At 46.0% G+C, this 21,733-nt stretch overlaps 3 protein-coding genes across 3 annotated transcripts; 1 reads left to right on the forward strand and 2 right to left on the reverse strand.

The window, feature by feature from the left end:
* The first annotated feature begins 11,593 nt into the window (after positions 1-11,593).
* On the forward strand, positions 11,594-14,073 carry LOC123089434 (acyl transferase 1). Its single transcript, XM_044511117.1, has 2 exons — positions 11,594-12,123; positions 13,001-14,073. The coding sequence occupies exons 1-2, from the start codon at positions 11,686-11,688 to the stop codon at positions 13,916-13,918; spliced, it is 1,356 nt and encodes a 451-aa protein (XP_044367052.1). The 5' UTR covers positions 11,594-11,685; the 3' UTR covers positions 13,919-14,073.
* Positions 14,074-15,443: 1,370 nt separating this feature from the next.
* LOC123089436 (protein IQ-DOMAIN 14) lies at positions 15,444-18,207 on the reverse strand. Its single transcript, XM_044511118.1, has 2 exons — positions 15,992-18,207; positions 15,444-15,908 (listed from the first exon to the last, which is right to left on the reverse strand). Exons 1-2 carry the CDS (start codon positions 16,982-16,984, stop codon positions 15,711-15,713), a joined length of 1,191 nt encoding a protein of 396 aa, XP_044367053.1. The 5' UTR covers positions 16,985-18,207; the 3' UTR covers positions 15,444-15,710.
* Positions 18,208-18,885: 678 nt separating this feature from the next.
* Positions 18,886-20,271, reverse strand: LOC123089437 (glutathione S-transferase F10). Its single transcript, XM_044511119.1, has 2 exons — positions 20,011-20,271; positions 18,886-19,923 (listed from the first exon to the last, which is right to left on the reverse strand). Exons 1-2 carry the CDS (start codon positions 20,207-20,209, stop codon positions 19,145-19,147), a joined length of 978 nt encoding a protein of 325 aa, XP_044367054.1. The 5' UTR covers positions 20,210-20,271; the 3' UTR covers positions 18,886-19,144.
* Positions 20,272-21,733: the final 1,462 nt, after the last annotated feature.

A 21,733-nucleotide genomic window follows, 5' to 3' on the forward strand; every position in this document is an offset into this window, starting at 1 on the left:
ATTTGCTTGTGATAAGTTCAGACCTTATATTGTTGATTCTAAAGTAACTATTCACACTGATCATGCTTCTATTAAATATCTTATGGAAAAGAAAGATGCTAAACCTAGACTTATTAGATGGGTTCTCTTGCTACAAGAATTTGATTTACATATTATTGATAGAAAGGGAGCTGAGAACCCCGTTGCAGACAACTTATCTAGGTTAGAGAATATTCTTGATGACCCACTACCTATTAATGATAGCTTTCATGATGAACAATTAGCTGTCATAAATGCTTCTCATACTGCTCCATGGTATGCTGATTATGCTAATTACATTGTTGCTAAATTCATACCACCCAGTTTTACATACCAGCAAAAGAAAAAGTTCTTCTATGATTTAAGACATTACTTCTGAGATGACCAACACCTTTATAAAGAAGGAGTAGATGGTGTTATTAGACGTTGTGTACCTGAGCATGAACATGAACAGATCCTATGCAAGTGTCACTCCGAGGCATATGGAGGACACCACGCTGGAGATAGAACTGCACATAAGGTATTGCAATCCGGTTTTTATTGGCCTACTCTCTTCAAAGATGCCCGTAGGTTTGTCTTGTCTTGTGATGAATGTCAAATATTGGTAATATTAGTAAACGTCAAGAAATGCCTATGAACTATTCTCTTGTTATTGAGCCATTTGATGTTTGGGGCTTTGATTATATGGGACATTTTCCTGCCTCTAATGGGTATACAAATATTTTAGTTGTTGTTGATTATGTTACTAAGTGGGTAGAAGCTATTCTAACTAGTAGTGCTGATCATAACACATCTATTAAGATGCTTAAAGAAGTTATTTTTCCGAGGTTTGGAGTCCCTAGATACTTAATGACTGATGGTGGTTCACATTTTATTCATGGTGCTTTTCGTAAAATGCTTGCTAAGTATGATGTTAATCATAGAATTGCATCTCCTTATCACCCATAGTATAGTGGCCAAGTAGAGCTGAGTAACAGAGAGCTTAAATTAATTTTGCAAAAGACTGTTAATAGATCTAGAAAGAATTGGTCCAAGAAACTTGATGATGCATTATGGGCTTATAGAACTGCATATAAAAATCCTATGGGTATGTCTCCATATAAAATGGTTTATGGAAAAGCTTGTCACTTACCTCTCGAACTAGAACATAAGGCATATTGGGCTATTAAAGAGCCCAATTATGATTTCAAACTTGCTGGTGAGAAAAGCGGTTATTTGACATTAGCTCACTTGATGAATGGAGAACCCAAGATTATGAAAATGCCAAACTGTTTAAGGAAAAGGTTAAAAGATGGCATGACAAAAGGATACAAAAGTGTGAGTTTAATGTAGGTGACTATGTTGCTTTTCAACTCTCGTTTAAGATTTTTTGCAGGAAAACTTCTCTCTAAATGGGAAGGCCCTTATGTTATTGAGTAAGTATGTCGTTCCGGTGCCATAAAAATCAACAACTTCGAAGGCACAAATCCGAAGGTGGTGAACGGTCAAAGAATCAAACATTATATCTCAGGTAACCCAATAAATGTTGAAACTAATGTTATTGAAACCGTAACCCCGGAGGAATACATAAGGGACACTTTTCAGAACGTTCTAGACTCCGAAAAGGAATACGTACGTGGTACGGTAAGTAAACCAACTCCAAATCAATTCTAATAGCAGTATTTCTCCGTTTTGGAATATTTAAGAAAATAGGAAAATAAAAAGTAGTCCAGGAAGGACATGAGGCGTCCACGAGGGTGGAGGGCGCGCCCCCTGCCTCGTGGGCACCTCGTGTGCTCTCCGGACTCCGTTTTCTTGCACGATACTTCTTTTGGTCGGTAAAAATTCATTATATAATCTCCCGAAGGTTTTGACCACTATATCATGCAAATATCCTCTGTCTTTGTTTCGAGTTGTTTCTGTCGCAGGCTAGAACAATATGTCATCCCAGGATGCGGAGAGAGAAAGCTATGTGGCTGATTACCTTGTAGACCCGAAGGTCTACGGGGACGTGGACCATCATGGTTGGACCACGGAGGAAGAAGAAGATTACGAGCCTAAGGGAAAGTAGGAGAAGAGCTCAGATGAAGGAGAAGTCTCATTACCTCAACCTGGGTACATGCATGTGGAGTTTAAAAAGTCAAGCCTCCCTGATAGAGCAAAGAAACCTAAGATCGAGTTTATCCCTTTTCGTCTCTTGCAGGAGAACAAACAGGAACTGTGCAAAAAGATATTAAGCCTTGAGCAGGAGATCGATGATCTAAGGGAGCAAATTCTATCCTCAAATGCAAATTAAGGAAGAAGCCTACATCATCAACAACACCACCTTCTTCACCGGCAAAGGAGACATAATCACATGGGTATGGGCACTCCCCTTGGCAACTGCCAAGCTTGGGGGAGGTGCCTCGATATCGTATCATCATCACACTCCTATCTTTACAGTTTTTCTTAGTTCGATCCCTTTAGTAATATCTCGATCTAGTAGAATAAAGTTTTGGTATGATTTAGTTTTGATTTTTCCCTTATGGTCCCTTTATATGGTCCCTTTATGTAATCGAGTCTGTTAGCTATATTTAATAAAGATTAGTGTTAAGTCAAGGGCTTTGCTGTTTTGCCATGATCTTGAAATAATAAAAAGAAATAGTAATAATAAAAAGGAATAAAGATATCATATCGATCTTATGAAGAATAATGACTTCACATATAAAGAGTATGATGAATAAAAGTTGTTGAGAGTTGGCAAACATAGTTTTGGTCATCGTTGCAATTAATAGGAAGTAATAAAGAAACAGAGGTTCTCACATGCAAATATACTCTCTTGGATATCTTTTATGATTGTGAGCACTCATTAAAGTATGACATGCTAAAAGAGTTGATGTTGGACAAGGAAGACAACATAATGGGTTATGTTTTCTCACATCTTAGTTAAAGTATATTGTCATGGATCGTCCAACATGTTGAGCTTGCCTTTTCCTCTCATGCTAGCCAAGTCCTTGCACTAAGTAGAAATTACTTGTGCTTCCGAAATACCCTTAAACTAGTTTTGCCATGAGAGTCCACCATATCTACCTATGGATTGAGTAAGATCCTTCAAGTAAGTTGTCATGTTACATGCAATAAAAATTGCTCTCTAGATATGTATGACTTATTAGTGTGGAGAAAATAAGCTTTATACGATCTTGTGATATGGAAGTAATAAAAGCGACGGACTGCATAATAAAGGTTCATATCACAAGTGGCAATATAAAGTGACGTTCTTTTGCATTAAGGTTTCGTGCATCCAACCATAAAAGCACATGACAACCTCTGTTTCCCTCTTCGAAGGGCCTATCTTTTACTTTATGTCTTATACCTTATGCAAGAGTCAAGGTGATCTTCACCTTTCCTTTTTACATTTTATCCTTTGGCAAGCACCTCGTGTTGGAAAGATCCTGATATATATATATATACACACACACACACACACATATATATATATATATATCCAATTGGATGTAAGTTAGCATGAACTATTATTGTTGACATTGCCCTTGAGGTGAAAGGTTGGGAGGCAACACTATAAGCCCCTATCTTTCTCTGTGTCGGATTAAAACTCCAAACCCATAAGTATTGCGTGAGTGTTAGCAATTGTGAAAGACTAAATGATGGTTGAGTATGTGGACTTGCTGAAAAGCTCTTATATTAACTCTTTTCGATGTTATGATAAATTGCAATTGCTTCAATGACCAAGATTATAGTTGCTAGTTTTCAATGAAGTTTTTGAGTCATACTTGACATTATGAGTAGATTGTTATTTCAATATAAATAATCATATAACAATATATATATATATATATACATATATATATATACATATATATATATATATAGGAACCCCTCTAGAGTTTCTAAATAAGCTTATTTAGGAACCCCCACCCCCAAGCTACTAACTTACTAAAAATAGCCCACCCCGACAACCTCCTACTGCGTCGGTGTCCGACCACCACCCACCGCACAGCCGCCACCACCACCACCTATCCTGCCGGCGCGCCGCCACCACCACCTACCCCGTCGGGCCGCCACCACCACCACATCCCCCGCCGGCGTGCCACCACCACCACTCACCCCGCCGGCGCGCCACCATCTCCAACCTCAGCAACGCCAGCTGCCCCCACGTCTGGATCTCAGCGAGAGCACCATCCCCAATCAGGCTGCCGGGGTCCAGAGAGTTCGTGTGCCAGATCCATGGTTGCTCCATCAAAGCTCACCCCATCGCCCTCGTAACCCCTCCCCCGTCATGCCCCTATTTCCGGGCGTTGAGCAGGACCATGGGGACCTTTGCCATCAATGGATCCATCCACGCGTTCAGCAGTTAGCCACCCGTTCTTGGCAGTTAGTCCCCGACATCTCTGCTTCCCGTCAGCGTCGAGGTACAGGAGGACAGTGCTCCCAAACAGACCCGTATCACTGGTCGAGCCGCCTAACTACTGGTCGAGCTGACCCGTCTCCCTCGATGAATCCACTAACCTCCTCTTGTGGTGGCTCTCCTAGCTATCCTGAGGTCTCCCTTGCACACGGGAGGTGGGGAGCGCGTCGTTCGGCCCCTGGCCGCCTCCCCATGGCTGCATCCCCATCGGCGGGTGCTCGCCTCAAGCCCTTGTATGTGGATTCGACGCTGTGGAAAGCAGCAATCTGCTTTTTTATACTTGGAAAAGCGAAGTTGGTTTACACGCAGAGGCATCACTATTATTTGTTGTTGTTTCTACATCTTCAGCTAGCAGCAACCACAGCAGGTTGTTAGGGGTGGCCATGCCGACAGTTAAGAAAGACCAGTTAGAAGTGTGCGTGTGCGTGTGCGTGTGCGTGTGGGTGTGCGTGTGCGTGTGCGTGTGCGTGTGCGTGTGCATGACGAGTTAGCTTAGGACATGGTTCATTTTCTGATGTTGTGTGTGTGCCGAGTTGGCTTAGGCCATGGTTCTTTCTTTCATGCAGTAGCAATTCGGTTATAAAAGGCAGCGACAGTCAAGAAAAAAGCTGGAGAATGGGGAGGACAAGAATCCAGCAAGGGAGAAGGGCAAAAAAGAAAGTCGGTGATCAAGGTACATGTCTGATTCTTGTTGTGTCTTCATGATAACTTCTCAACTAGGACCATTAATGTTGTCGTCAGTTTGAGGAGCCATTGTGTTTCCTGTAAAAATAGGTGATATATTTTGCAAGGCATTTTCTGTTCAGCAGTTATGTGTTATTAAGAAAATAGGGTAGGTTTGGGTTCTTCTGCAGTTAACTAGATAAAAAGGGGTTCGTCTTCATCCATCCACGCACACCATCGGATGTGTTTGTGCATTGTTCAGTTAGCTTCCCTTATTTCTAGCACGCATAACAGTGGATTCACAAACACAAAAATCTCTCTCTATCTCTGTGTGTGTGGAAGTTAGTAGGCAGAGGGCAACAGTTAGGGGAGAAATGAATGGTTTATGTGTTCTAAAAATATTTGTTTTTTCTATGGGTGTTTCAATTGTCACAGGGTTTGAAAATTCAGCAGTTATACCTTCCAAGAAAAAAGAGTTAATTTCGAGTGTGATAGCAGTTCCTGAGAAAAAAATTGTCTACCCAGAAAAACAGGAAGTTAACATCATAATTTACAGCGGTTAACTTTACAAATGTATACTAGTTCGGGGTCTATAGCAGTTAGTTTTTTTACAAGAACCCGTGTAGCAGTTAGCTGGGTAGATTTTATAAGTTAACTTTTACAAAAAGGTGCAGTTAACAAAACAACATGTTTTTTTTAAATGCGAGTTAATTTTGAAGTTAACTTTTACAATTTACAGTAGTTAAAATCACATTTTGCAACCGTTTTCACAAAAAGAGCAAAAATATGCATGCAGATAAAGTATAGTTGACTTGCATCCGAAAGGTAGACAGATGGGAAGATTTTGCAAAGACTTGATATAAAAAATTGGCAGTTAGCTTGCAAGGTACACAAACATTTTGGTCATAACCGGGATGCATCGTAGTTTGCTAAAGAAATCTAATTTCTAGTGCTCATAACTCTTTCTGTGTCTGTTTGATCTTATTGAGAGCACAAGTGACTAATTAATTATAGCAATTGCGTACTCTTTTCTCATCATTTTATCATCTGGTGGTGTTGAACCAGTGACCGTGTTTAGTGCTGCATTATGATGTTCCTACTTCATCTTTTGTGTTTGTTTCGTCTTCCCGGGAATAAAATTGAGTCATTTTTAGTGCGTTCTTATTGTTCTAGTCATCAGTTTATCATTCCGCGTGTTCAACCACCAAAATAGTGTCGTTCAGAAACGCAAAGACTATAGATAGTGACATATTCTATTTTATACTTTTTCAGACTTCCAAGGAAACAAGCAATTAGAGTGAAAAGAAGAACTTACAAAAGAAGTAGAGTGCCTCAGAGCTGATTTGCAACAAGGTAGAGAGATGGATCATGCTCAATCTGTTGCTCAACTGAATACCTTGACCACTGAACTAGCCACTTACAATGAACAAGCTAGAAAATGTTTGATAAACTGAATGTTTGAGAGTTAAAGTGGTTCTTTTAGGCTTGTGCTTTCAGTAAATTTGGTTTATTTTCATGTCACTAGTTGGCTTATTAATATCCTTTTGTTCTGAAAAGACTTATCATTATGCTTGTTCTCAAGAAACAGAGACCACTGCTCAATTAGCTCTTGCCCCCATGCTGCCAGCGGCGCGATCCACGGTGCGTAGTTTGCCAATGATCAGTTTCATGGATTAGTTAGTTTCAGGGACTAGCTGCAGTTATCTTGCGTCCAAACAAATTAAGTGATGTACACAACTATGATTTTGCAAAGCCCCTGCTTGCGTGAGGTACAAAAAATAGCAATCTAATGAGAGGGTTCAGTTTGTTTGCCAAGCCCCTGCTTGCGTGAGGTACAAAAGATATTTTTAACCCCGGCAGTTAACTCGGTGTTAACTGCCGTAATCCCTGGCAGTTAGCTATTTTACTCCCAATCGTTAGCTTGAACCGGGAAAACAAAAAAAGGTATTTTCAATCCTGACAGTTAACTATGGCAGTCTCGACCATTAGCTATTCTAGTCCCGGCGGTTAACTTGACCAGGGAAAAAATAGAAAAAAAAGGAATTAAAAGCAAAATAAGCAGAAAAAAGTATTATCAGCCATTGCAGTTAGCTTGCTCATCGCGTGCAGTTAGGTATTTCATACCCGCAGTTAGTGTGACCCAATCAAAAAAGAAAAAAACATTTTTAGTCCCGCAGTTAACTTGGTGCTAACTGTTGCGATTCTCGGCAGTTAGCTATTTCACCCCCGGAAGTTAACTTGACCTGAAGTATAGAAGAAAAAAAACAATTTTCTTTAGTCTCAGCAATTAGCTTGTCAGCATATGTCAGTTAGCTATTCCGCGCGAGCAGTTAGCGTGTACTGTAGCAATTCGGGCAAAAAATGTCAAAAATGATGTTGGTTTTTTGAAAACTGCTCTTAAACTGTAGCAAATCTGAAAACATGTTATATATGCGAAAGTTTGGGCTAATCGGTACCTTTCTAACACGCATCATTCTGACAAAAACTTTGAAAAATCCTTTCACAAAAACATTGAAAACTCATTTGATGGATTTTCAGTATTTTGAATTTTGTTTAAAAACCGGATCGATTTAGGGAAAACGACCAAAATGAGTTGTTTTGCTCCTTCTCAATAGCTATCCAAAGGTATATCAGTTGCATCAATCTGATTAGCGGTTAAATAATTACGACCCAAAAACAGTGCGAAAAAACGATGCCACAAAGAGTCCGCCCGACAATTAACTTGTATAGTTCGCACAATTAGCTGTTTGTCTTATTCAGGAATGGGTTGTAGAATAGCTGGGATGTGTGTGTGTGTCTATATATATATGGACATATTTATAAGAATTATCATGATGCCTTCATGTCCGTATTTTTTTATCAACACCTCTATCTCTAAACATATGAACATATTTTTCGATATCGGCTTCCGCTTGAGGACAAGCGAGGTCTAAGCTTGGGAGAGTTGATACGTCCATTTTGCATCATGCTCTAATATTGATATTTATTGCATTATGGACTGTTATTACATGATATATCACAATACGTATGCCTATTCTCTCTTATTTTACAACGTTTGCATGAAGAGGGAGAATGTCGGCAGCTGGGATTTTGGGCTGGAAAAGGAGCAAATATTAGAGACCTATTCTGCACAGCTCCAAAAGTCTTGAAACTCCACGAGAGTCATTTTTTGAATTAATAAAAAATATTGGCAAAAGAATCAACGTCATGGGCCCACACCCTGTCCACGAGGGTGGGGGCGCCCCCCCCCCTAGGGCGCGCCCCCTGCCTCGTGGGCCCCTTGACAGCCCTCCGGTGGCCATCTTCTGCTATATGAAGTCTTTTACCCTAAAAAAATCAGAAGCAAGCTTACGGGACGAAACTCCATCGCCACGAGGCGGAACCTTGGCGGAACCAATCTAGGGCTCCGGCAGAGCTGTTCTGCCGGGGAAACTTCCCTCTGGGAGGAGGAAATCATCACCATCGTCATCACCAACGATCCTCTCATCAGGAGGGGGTCAATCTCCATCAACATCTTCACCAGCACCATCTCCTCTCAAACCTTAGTTCAACTCTTGTATCCAATCTTTGTACCAAAACCTCAGATTGGTACCTGTGGGTTGCTAGTAGTGTTGATTACTCCTTGTAGTTGATGCTAGTTGGTTATTTGGTGGAGATCATATGTTCAGATCCTTAATGCATATCAATACTCCTCTAATTATGAACATGAATATGATTCGTGAGTAGTACGTTTGTTCCTGAGGACATGGGAGAAGTCTTGCTATAAGTAGTCATGTGAATTTGGTATTTGTTCAATATTTTGATAAGATGTATGTTATCTATCCTCTAGTGGTGTTATGTGAACGTCGACTACATGACACTTCACTATTGTTTGGGCCTAGAGGAAGGCATTGGGAAGTAATAAGTAGATGATGGGTTGCTAGAGTGACAGAAGCTTAAACCCTACTTTATGTGTTGCTTCGTAAGGGACTGATTTGAATCCATATGTTTCATGTTATGGTTAGGTTTACCTTAATACTTCTTTTGTAGTTGCAGATGCTTGCAATACGGGTTAATCATAAGTGGGATGCTTGTCCAAGAAAGGGCAGTACCCAAGCACCGGTCCACCCACATATCAAATTATCAAAGTAACGAACGCGAATCATATGAGCGTGATTAAAACTAGCTTGACGATAATTCCCATGTGTCCTCGGGAGCGCTTTTCTCATATAAGAACTTGTCCAGGCTTGTTCTTTGCTACAAAAAGGATTGGGCCACCTTGCTGCACCTTATTTCTTTCATTGCTTGTTACCCGTTACAAATTATCTTATCACAAAACTATTTGTTACCTACAATTTCAGCGCTTGCAGAGAATACCTTATTGAAAACCGCTTGTCATTTCCTTCTGCTCTTCGTTGGGTTCGACACTCTTACTTATCGAAAGGACTATGATAGATCCCCTACACTTGTGGGTCATCAGTCACAACCTGGGCTCTCCCCCTCCCCCACCCATCCACCCATGTTTTTTCCCTGGTATATCCCCTAGTATTTAGCCCATGTGTCAAGTAGAAGAGGCCCAAAATGCATTTTGTTTGCCCCCCCCCCAGCCCATTGCCCCCCCCCTAGCCCATTGCCCCCCCCCCCCCCCCCCCCCCCGCCCATTGCCCCCCTATAGATCAGCCCAACACTGACGGTGAGCACACACACTCCCCATATGTAGCCCATACTCTCATGGCGATTGTGGTTGTGGCATACAATCAAAGGTTATTATTTTAAGCCGACGGAGATATCACAAAGTCGGTTGTGTTGTTAGTCGGTTGGACTAAGATGTAAGCGTAGATCTGACAATAGTCGACGGGTAACGAACATGTTGTTACCGAGGGCAGAGGCAGGGAACTAGAACGAGCCATGGCTTCCTCCATGATCCCACATTTTGCACATATGTGCTTGTTTTATGCACCTAATCTCTCATATCTTGAAAAAAACATTTATTAGTATTTTTTAACAGATTTATTACTACAATATGGCCCATGTTATGAAAAGTTTGACTCATTTCCCTTCCTCCTTCAATCTTCGATTCTTGACTCCACCACTGGTTGCAAGCTTGCATCATTTCTAAACTTGGTCACAATAGCAACATGCCAACATCTCTTTTCAAAATAAGAAGTTAGGCATTAGTTATTTAGTGTCTTGAGTTTGAACAAAGACGAAAGCTGGTTGTGTGTACCATGGAGCCATATATCCGAAATTAGACATCATGTCATTCACGCCTTACCATGTACGTATTGTCACGAGATGAGCCCACTCTTGCTAATTCACAACATTATATGTGAAATTTACTCTTAATTTTATGAATAAGTCCAAACACTCACAGAAAAAAAAGTCCAGGCATACTGCCGCTCCTCGTGCTTTATTTTCCAGGGCATATGAGTTGCCTGACCTGACATCACCAGTGGCTTGGCGAAGTTGACCCCGCAGCTTTTTATTAGCTCCTCTGACCCCACATACTCCAAAGTCTGGCAGCACGGGTTTGGAGTCCTAGCGCCGCCACTGGACATCACTGCCTCTGTCCAGGCTCGGGCCTCACTTTTCCATATGCATCCTAGTCTGAAAAACGAAATGAGTGTTTTACACAAAAAAAGGAACAAAATACTGTATTGTTTTATCTTCAAAATAAATACATTTAATACTAAACACTTTATTGTTTTGATCAAGTTTCTAAAATAAACTATCAATATTTAAGATACTACTCCCTCCGTTCCTAAATATTTGAAATTTCGTATGTAGTTCATATTGAAATCTCTTAAAAAACACATATTTAGGAACGGAGGGAGTAGATGAGTAAAAAATGTAAACGTATACTTCATGCTAAATCCTTTGTGTTGTGAATATTGATATTCTTTTTTTTAAACGTGGTAAAAAAATGTAAACGTATACTTCATGCTGAATCTTTTGTGTTGTATGTTGCCATTCTTTTTCTTTAAACGTGGTCAAAGGTAGGATCATTTGATTTTTAGAAAAATGAACTATGCACTACATTTCGGTGCTTGGAGTTTTGAGATCAGCATTTCGCAAAGTGCGGCCCGAAACCCGCCCGGGCTGGTCCGCGCTATGGCCAGCTGGTTTGCTCGTGCCGTCACCCGCCACCCGCCACCCACGGCAAGAGAGAGACAGCCAAGGGAGACCGCGCGCCCGGTGCGAGGAGCTGCTAGCGCTAGGTGAGGTGACACACAGCGAACGGATCAAAGTTGACGGTTTGCCTTGTCGACTACTACTACTACTACTCCACTCCAGTACGCATGCAGGTCTCGCCTTGCCGGCACGAGTGTGTTGATTCTCCTCTCCACAGGCGCAGATCAAAGTTGAACTGACGACGCAGTACGTACTAGCCCTAGCCCGTTCAAAGAGTTACGGCACTGACCAACTCTTCCGTCCGTCATCAACTCATCATCCATGCATACGTGCATGCATGCCATCCTTGAACCAGTCGCCATCGCCACGCCTATATATGGACGCACGTACGTACACAGCCCACCGCAACCCACCACAACGAGCAAGCAAGCAAGCCATCTATCCCACCGCCTCCACAGCCCACACCACTCTCACACGCACAAGCACACACGATCGAACCTCCTACCACCATGGTGACATTCACGGCGCGCCGGGGCGAGCCGGAGCTGGTGCGCCCGGCGAGGCCGACGCCGACCGAGACCAAGGCGCTCTCCGACCTCGACGACCAGTGGACGCTGCGCTTCTACGAGTCCATCGTCGGCTTCTTCCGGGCCCCGCCGGGCGAGGCGCCCAGGCCGGGCAAGGTGGCCAGGGGCATCAAGGCGGCCGTGGCGGCGGCACTGGTGTACTACTACCCGATGGCCGGCCGCCTGCGGAAGCTCCCCGGCGGGAACAGGCTTGCGGTGGACTGCACGGGGGAGGGGGTGGCCTTCGTGGAGGCCTCCGCCGACGTGCGGCTCCAGGACCTCGGCCAGCCGCTGGTGCCGCCGTACCCGTGCGTCGAGGAGTTCCTGGGAGATTGCGGCGACACGAGGGATGTCATTGGCAAGCCTTTGCTCTTCCTGCAGGTAATATCATCTTTCCTAATTAGTTGTAGTATTTCATTATGTGGCTTATGGGTGGTGGTATGTTTATTTTCTACTCCCTTCGTGTTTATTTACTCCGCATATTAGTGTTGACTGAAGTCAAACTTACTAAAATTTAACCAAGTTTATAGAAAAAAATAGAAATATTTACCATAATAAATCTATATGAAGTGGAAGTTCATTCAATAATAAATCTAATGGTATGATTTGTTATTGTATATGTTAATATTTTTGTCTATAAACATTGTCAAAATATATAAAGCTTAACTTTGACCAAACCTAATATGCGGAGTAAAAAAAACGAAGGGAATACATACATAGTGTTTTTTTTGCAGGTTACACAGTGTATTTATTACTATGAGTGACGGTTTGAGCACCTTATCAATATCGAAATTCTTCTATCTTTTGCGGGGTTGATATCAATATTGGAGCAAAATAAAAAAGAAATGGAGAAAAGAGGGTTGCATCACATAATGAAATTGTTAGCGTTCAATTTTCATGGTGAAAGAATAGTTGTTATATTACTAAAGTTTTGTCCATCAAATGTTACCAAATTTCATATGTCGGTTTTATGTTTTCTCAGTAAATTGAATTAGAACCAAAATTATTTAATGTACTCCAAATATTCATTCTAGTTGAATTATTACTTATCACTAGCCTAAATTAAATTTTTGTTGACGCTTGAATATGATGTCATCAGATACAACTGAGTGTATTAATATGAATATAAAAAAAAGTGTATGCATATACCCACGCATACTAGTCATATTAGTTATTTTCATTGCTCGTTTGAATTCCATAAATTTTGCTAAGTAGCATGTCATCATTTATAACCTAACCATAATAATGTGTTATGCAGGTGACACAACTAAAATGTGGAGGATTTGTTATTGGGCTTCACATGTGTCATTGCATTGCCGATGGTTTTGGTATTCTTCAATTTATCAAAACTATAGCCGATTTTGGATGTGGTGAACTTATCCCAACCACTTTGCCCGTGTGGAAAAGAGATATCTTTACAGCACGCATGCCACCATCCATTGCACATGTTTACCCGGCATATAAATCATTTCTCCATGGGTTAGAGTGCACAGGAGACGACGTAATGCTATCAACTCCGCCGGAATGCATGGAAGTGCAATATTTATTCTTTGGGCCAAATGAGATAGAAATTTTGAGAAGCCACGTCCCAGAACACCTCTCCAAATCTACTACAACATTTGAGTTGATTACAGCTGTCATGTGGCGGTGCCGCACATTGGCACTGGGCTATGAATCTACTCAAAAAGTTCGTGTCATGTTTACATTAAACACACGTGGGAGAAGCATTAATGGTGAAAGCGCCGTCCCACGTGGTTACTATGGAAATGCACATTTCTCTCCTATGGTTGAGGTCACTGTCGAGGAGTTGGCTGCAAAGCCGCTTGGACATATACTTGAGCTCATGCGTCAAGTCAAGTTGGACACCACAAAGGATCGCATGAAGTCAATGGTGGATTTGATGGCATTATGGCGAGAGCGGTCACCATTTGGTATGGATAGAACATATGAGGTTAGCGACACAAAGTGGGTTGGAGGCAATGCACTGCAATTTGGGAAAGCCGAGCTGGTTGCTGCTGGCACACCACATGCTGGAGATTTCACTTCAAAGCTGATAAGCTATCATACCAAGTGTAAGAATAAAGATGGTGAAGACTCAACCGTGGTATCAATCCTACTTCCAAAACCAGCAATGGAGAAGTTCACAATGGAGATGGCATTTTGGCTGAAGAAGTAAAATGAAAATAGCATAACAAGTCCATTTGTTGCATGTATATGCTATTTACTTCATTTAGTATTAAGGTCCAAACACCAACCATAGTTGGTTATGTGCTACCATGGAAGTCGTGGTGTATTATTTGAATGCTTGTATCTTTACTTATGTTTTTCCCATTTAGTAAGCAAATATAAATAATAATTTCTCCCTTTGAAATACATATTGAGGATTCACATGCCATTTTTTGTTAGTCGACTAACTCTATTCATGTGAGGAGAAGTTGATGAACCATATCTAATACATCAAAGAGTTGTGAGTCTGAACTTGCTTGTGTTATGTGTTTCCACAAAACCTGAGTCAAGGTGACGTTCACTCCCTTGGTTTTTTTGGTTGTTAGTCCAACAAACCACCGATCAAACATCAATATGGACTTACAATTAAATGTCTATCATCTTTTCTGGTGGTCATTCTAAGTATGCCTGCCTCAGTAAACATTGCCAAATGAATGTTGAGTATGCTTCTATACTGATCAAACATGAATTATATAGTACGCCGAATGAACTGTGAATTGCCCGTCTTTGGTGAAGTTCCACACGAAATAATCGTCCGTGTCCGGGCCCCCAATGGTGATCTGCTGCGTGTTCCTCCGAAAAGGGCAAGAATGGGCGGGCATGGATCTTCATCTTCGGTGAAACAACATAAGAGCTGGATGGCCATGTTGGACACTTCGGCCCCGGGAAAGGCAAAGATTCATATGTGGCGTTTGCTCCGCAATGGCTTAGCTGTTGAACACGAACTACAACACAGAAGAATCAAGGCGGGAGTTTTTTGCACGGCATGTTGGAGGAATGGCAACAAGTTCATGCAAAACCCATTACTGAGCGTACGCCTCTGATGAGAGCTAGGTGGGAACCGCCGGAGGAGGGCTGGTTTAAAGCAAACGCAGATGGAGCCTTCTCCAAAGGGCGCGGAAAGGGAGGAGCAGGTGTGGTCCTCAGAGATCATAACGGGGGTTTTGTGGCTGTTGCAGGACTTTTTGTCGATCATGCGTCGAGCGCTGAGCAGGCGGAGGTGGTGGCATGTCGACGAGGCATCCAACTAGCTCGCGAAGCAAATGTGCAAAATCTTCATGTCGAGCTGGACAATCTGGTGTGGTTGCGGCGATCAACAAACATGACCAAGATCTATCAACTTTGGGGCCTTGTATTGAGGAAATCAAGTGGTTGCTAACCCACTTTCCACAGGCGAAGGTTTCTTGGATGAGGAGAGAAGCAAATGGAGCCGCTGATAAATTAGCTAAAATTAGCTTAGGTGATGAGGTCTGTAATGTTTGGTGGTATATACCACCGGAGTCTATCCTACAGGTGATCTAAATAATAAAGCGATGTTGATCCTCGAAAAAAAAAACATGAATTATATAGACTTAAAAGATTAAATTCCTCTCAATTTTCCTGTCCGTTTTTCTTAGTAAGTTTGCCATGGTCGACATCACCGAGTGGATTATGATCGTCGTCCTTCTCCATCTCTTTTAAGGACTGCAACGGTAGGCGACCGATAATTTCGGACTAACTGAATATTGGCAAAACTGAAAACACAAACGGTATGTTTCAAAATGCAGGAGTTACAAATTTCTGTGGTGACGACACTCCCCAAAAACGACATAAATAAGGAGACCACGAAATTTAAAACAATCGCAGATGTACAAACCCAGGCAGGTTTGAACAACAAATCATCATGCGAACCAATTTAAACTCGACTCGCTCGAGAACCCCAGATCAGTTTCCAGATTTATTTTGTGCTGCATGTTGATCGATCAGTTCTGCAGCAGGAGGAGCTTGTCGTCGTTGTCCTTGGGCTTGGCGAGCGTCTGCCTGGAGCGCACGCGCGCCTGCAGCCGCGCCATGGCCTGCATGCAGTGCACCGCCACCTCCGCCTGCCACCGCACGTACGCGCCCCGCGCCACCGCCTGCAGCCTCACCAGGCTCCTCAGCGCCTTGAACGCCCGCCGCGCCTGCAAAACCAAAACGCAGTTTAGATTTAGACATGCAAATCAATCAGGCGTGGAAGTAGCGATCTGGCATGGTGAGCACGCACAAGGTGGGCGCGGAAGTAGGCCTGGATGGTGACGGCGGCAACGTCCTCCCGAGAGAAGCCCTCACGGCACAGCAGCGCGTACTCCTCGTTGGAGCAGACCGACTCGTCCTCGTTCGCCGGCGCCGGCTCCACGGCCTTCGCGAGCGGCGCCGCTCTGTGGACCGCCTTGGCGACGTCGCCGTTGCTGCGCGGGTTGGTGGTGCTGTCGCGAACGGCGCCCGAGACCGCGCCGCGCGTCTGCGCCACCGTCTTGCTGGCGGAGCTGAGCCAGCGGCGCCGCGCGGTGCCCGACTTGGACTTGGCGTTGCCGGCCTGCGCGGGCGCGGTGGTGGTCACGCAGCACACGCGCTGCGTCCGCCCGATCGGCGTCGAAGGGGTTCCCGGCGTCCGCGCGGGAGGAGGAGCCAGCGCCGCTCCAGCCGAAGCAGCAGCCGCCACGGGAGTCCTTGCGGGAGGAGGAGCAACCAGCGCCGCTCCAGCCGACGGAGCAGCTGCCACAGGAGTCCTCGCAGGAGGAGGAGGAGCAACTAGCGGCGCTCCAGCCGACGCAGCAGCTGACACGGGAGTCTTCACCGGAGGAACAGCCAGCGCCGCTCCAGCCGATGCAGCAGCTGCCACGGGAGTCCTCGCGGGAGCAGCAGGCGCCGCCGCTCGCGCTAGAACAGCGGGTTCCGCGGGCGCCGGCGCTGGTGCCGGAGTGAAGCGGCGGACCTGCTGCGCGCGGCGCGGGGTGCGGGAGCGGACGCCGCAGAGGCGCCTCGCGGAGGGCGTCTTGGGGGTGCGCGGCGTGCGGACGGCGTCCCCGGTGCCGCAGCAGCTGGTGAGCGGCGTGCGCACGCTGCTGTTGTCCGCGTCGACGGGGGCGAGGCCGCTGCCCCCGGATGGGCGGTGATGGGCGCCGATGCAGCAAATGCAAGCCGCGCTGCTGCGGCGGCGGGCGTCGCCGGAGGGCTTCGACGGCATGAGGCAGCACAGCGCCCGCGTCCTCGGCATTGCAAAGTCGTCGTTGGCGTACCTGATAGAATGCGGTGCGAGTGCTACGACTTGTGGGAATGGCCGGCGAAGGCGGTATAAATGGGCCAGGAGCCGGCCGGAGAGGAGGGAGACGACCGATGCGATGTGCGTGCCTCTACGGACGTGGGCGTCTGTCGGCGTCGGCGTGGCGGTTTTATTTAGGGTTAGCGCGTGTGATCGGGGACAGCTTTGTGAGGCAACGACGAGAACGTGGCGGGATGGATGGATGAGCCATGGAAATGTGAACTGAGTTTTTTTTTTCAGAAGAAAAAAAGGACGCGACTCGCTGGCACCCGGGTGCCAGATTGTTGATCGCGGTACACCCCCTTAAAAGGAAAACACTCATGCGAGCTGTCGTACGTGAGTGAATGAAAATCGCACTCGCGTCCGCCTCGCAAACAAAAAAGATTCTGTCCCCACCAAATTAAGGACCAAATCAACGCAGCTGGGCGCCACTTCCCAAACCCCACCCGCGTCCAGCCTACGCTAACCTCAGGTAGCATCATACCTACCCCACGCATCTGGACCCTTCTCCCTCCTCCTTACCCCCTTGCAAGCCAATACTAATCAAAATCAATCGTATGTGTGTATGGTAGCTACAAATCATGGTAGTTGATGCCGAGCAACAAGAAAAAAATTCAATTTAGCTATCATATGAAGCAAGGGAGGACCGGATCTAGCTTTTGGAGTGGCCCCCAAAGTACCTTGTTGCTGGACATCGCGGGTGGGAGCACAGACGCAAGAGGCCTGTCCTCCGGCGGAGGAGTTGAGCTGAGGGCCGCGCGGCCGGCCGGCCGGCCGTGGCGCAGCACGACTAGGTCGATGCGAATGAGATGGGGAAAAGCGGTGTTGTAGGAGGAGGGTTTGCTGTTTTGCGTTTTCTGCCGATGTGGTGTCGTGATAAGGTACGCGAAGCCTGTTATTTACCGCGAAAACTGTGGGTGAGCGAGCGGCGCGCGCTTTTCTTCCCGCCAGGATTCTTTCCGAGAGGTCGAACTTCTTTGGCTCCTCCTTCTCCTCCACAAAAAGCTAGGGTTTTTGCCTCCCGCCGCCGCCGCCGCAGGTCCGCCTCCTCTCCGATGGCCTTAGGGTCATGGGGGCGCAGTGGATCTCGACAAGGGTCGGCGGGAGGGCTCCGTTTTTAATCGTTTCTTTCAGTTTTGCTAGGGTTTGTGTCCTGCTCAGGAAGACGAGACGGCGGCGGCTCCCTGTAGATGGAATAAAGGTCTTCCCGCCTAGCCCCCGTTCCGGCGATGCGTCTAGCATCTTTGGTGGGCGTGTGGAGGTGTGTCTCCGGCGGATCTATCTTTGATGGATTTGCTCGGATCTCGTCGTTGTTCGTCTACGTTCGTGTGTCTTCGGATTGGTTTTTTCTGATCTACGTTATTCTTCATCTGCGACGGTTGCTGTTCTGGTGCGCTGGTCCTACGGGGCCTTAGCACGACGACTTCCCGACTGTCTACTACAACAAGTTGTGCCCGACTCCGGCGATGGAGGGGCGATGACGGCGGCGAGCCTTCGGCTCGCTTCAGTGCTGGTAGTTGTCGCTAGGTGGTCTACGGATCTGGATGTAATTTCTATTATTTCTGGTATTCGTTGTACTGCCATGATTGAAGATGAATAGATCGAAAATTTTCTCAAAAAAAAAGGTCGAACTTCTTGGAAAATTTCCTATGAAATACAGAAGGGAAACTTCCACAGGATATATTCCTGAGGATTGAATTCCTGTAAATCAAACAACCATCACAGGAAAAAATCCATAGGATTACAATTCTATGAAAATCCTATAAAAATCCTATGAATCAAAAAAGGCCTAAAATTAAAGTAGTTGAACCCTTTGCATGGAAAGTGAAGTTGGACCATTTTGACGCACAACAAAATCTTCAATTTCAATTTCATCAAGAAAGTGGCAACCTTTTTATTACATAAGGAGAGGCCATGACGATTAACAACAACGGTAGGGAAAGAAAAACAGTACCGGTGCAAACAAAACACACATACGTGCAGGCAGGCCAGTGGACTTGCACTTGTAAACCCCTGCAGCCACAAAAAGAAAAAAAGAAGCAAATTGCGACGAACACAGAACAAGGCATGCATCAGCGCATTCTCAGGTCCAAGCTCGCACTCGATCGCCGTCGATCAGTACCGCGCGTCGCCCGTCCGGCTCTGCTGGTAGTCTCTGTGCTCGCCGTACTGGCTGCGCTGGTAGTTGCTGCCGCCGTCGCTCGCGTCGGCGTACTGGTCGCGCTGGTAGTTGTGGCTGTCGCTGCTGCCGTCGCGCGCCTCGCCGGACCGCGGCTGCTGCTGGTTCTTCGCGGCAGCGGCGTCGGCGCCGGCGCCGTTGGACGTGGGCGGGCGCTGCAGGCTCTTGACGTAGGTCCAGGCCTCCCGCTGCGAGACCTTGTCCCACCAGCGGCTGACGTTCTTGCGGCGCTGGAACATGCGGCGGGAGCGCGGGTCGGCGGCGAGGCGGTCGGCGTTGGGCAGGTGCGACAGGTCGGCGATGGTGAACTTGTCGCCGGCCAGGTACTCCGCCTCCTCCAGGCGCTGCTCGTAGATGTCCAGCAGCTTCTCCAGCTCCCTCTGGCTCTTCTCGAACAGCTTCCGCATCTCCTCCTCCTTGGCCGCCCCCGCCGCCGTCACGCGCTTCGCCGACGCGTTCACCACGGCCCTGGTGCCATTACTGCCGTTGCTGTTGCCGTTGCCGTCGCCGTCGCCGTTGTTGAGCTTCTGCGGCATGGCAGGCGGCAGGAAGGCGAGGCTGTAGACCATCTGGGCGCTGGGCTCGTCGAAGCTCTGCGCCTCAGTCTGCAGCCACTGCTCGATGGACGCGCGCTCCAGCGCCCCCGTGCCGATCAGGTCTGGGTTGCCCTGCATGGCGTACTTGTGCGAGATGTGCCGCAGGATGCCCCGCGACTCTGCATGGAGCACACATGGCTACCATCATCAGAAACCATCGTGAACCATGCGTCCACCACCATTGCCGACCGCCGCCTAGAGCTTACCGGAGAGGGTGAGGCTGCCGTCCTCGAAGGTGAGCGCCTCGCCGAGGGGCTGGAGCTTGAGGTACTGGGGCATGCGTTTGGGGCCGCGGTAGGCGTCGACGCGGATCAGCTGGAACTCCACGTCCTTCTCGAACAGGCACATGAGCACGCGCGCCACCTCCGCCGACATCGGCGACCCGAACACCTTCACGCTCGCCATTGCGCTGCACTCAACCGGAGTGTGAAGCGAAAGCTCGAGACTATTGGAATGCTGCAAATGTGTGAGCGATGCCTGGTTTGGGTCGCTGTCGTGTGCTTATATAGTTGCCAAAGCAAGGGAACAAAATGCCTTGCTTGTCGAAGGGTAAATCTAAAGCCTGGAAAAATCAAAGGGGAAAAAGAGGTAAAGAGCAAAGGGGTTAAGGTGGGTGGGCGCCAAAGGGAAAGGGGAGGGTTATCTATGTCACTCACAAGATTGTCTGGTGTTTCAGTGTGTGTGTGTGGCACTGCCATGCATGGCAGCATGGATGCATGATTATAGCCAGTAGCCACAAGCAAAAATGAGTGTGGGCATTGAGCAAGATCTGGAGATTTATCATAAGAGATAAAATGTAAAAGCAGAGTTCAAATACATACGGCTTATGTATGAAGATTGGAGTGTAAAGTGCACCCTTTGATCTTACCATACGTGCTAACCTCTTAACAAGCACTAATAGAGATGATGGAAGTACTAGGGGCGGATGAAAATATCACGGTGCCACGTGCATGTAAGATCAGAATATCATGACATGACAGATACAAACCCAGTTAAGCAAGCAAGAGACAAAAGATAAGGACCAGTACCAATATTCATTCAGGGGAAAAGAAAAGAAAATGGACTGCCAATAAAACTTACAGCGTCCTTGCTCATATACCGTGGAGAGATATGTATTACCAATTTACTGATAAAAAAACTAATTCATGTAAGGACTAAACAAAAACAGTTTTGCCAAGTCTCAGTCGACTTAGACTTCGTTATGTCTCAGTCCATACTATATTACTTTGATCTTGCATTAGATTAGTACAAAAAATTCTTTCAGCTTTTCTTTCTTCTTTCTATATGCTATATTACTTGACTGAGACTTGGTTAAGTCTTAGTCGACAAAATGCTCCTAAAACCTTTGGGAATAGTCATCCGAGGGAAACTCATTTCTAATGGATCCACCTAGCGGAGTGGCTATACATCCCCATGCATTTGAGTTATATTTGTGTCTTCTTTTTTATCGTTATTTGACAGCATGTGTATGTTGTGGACATTTGACGGCACAGTTTCTTTGGTGCTTTGTCCGTGATGCTCTGGGGCCCGACTGAGAGGCCCCGGACATGGTCTGATTATTTGAAACTCGGGCCAACCAGAACGGGAGGAGGAGACAACCATGGGCCATGTCGACCACGCGCAACAAGATGATTATGGAGCGGGTCTTTCGTAGGCTGGCCCCTGACTCCACCTTCAAATTGCTCGCATTATTGCACCACTGGCACCCGTAATCTAGACAGAGGGGTCGCGACCGGCTTGGCTGCATGATGGACGAGATGACTGATAATGCGCGCTAACTTATTCGTCACAGAGCTCCTGAGCTCCAGGACACTTGGTGGTCATTTCCCTTTTTTTCTTTTAAGTTTTTTGAGCGTGTTTGTGCTGATGCCCCAGCAGACTCTGTTATTTCCTTTGCTGCAATTGAACTTGTTGTATAGATGTGGTGGT

This window comes from Triticum aestivum, chromosome 4B, assembly GCF_018294505.1.
Source record: "Triticum aestivum cultivar Chinese Spring chromosome 4B, IWGSC CS RefSeq v2.1, whole genome shotgun sequence".
NCBI classification, from domain to species: Eukaryota; Viridiplantae; Streptophyta; class Magnoliopsida; order Poales; family Poaceae; genus Triticum; species Triticum aestivum.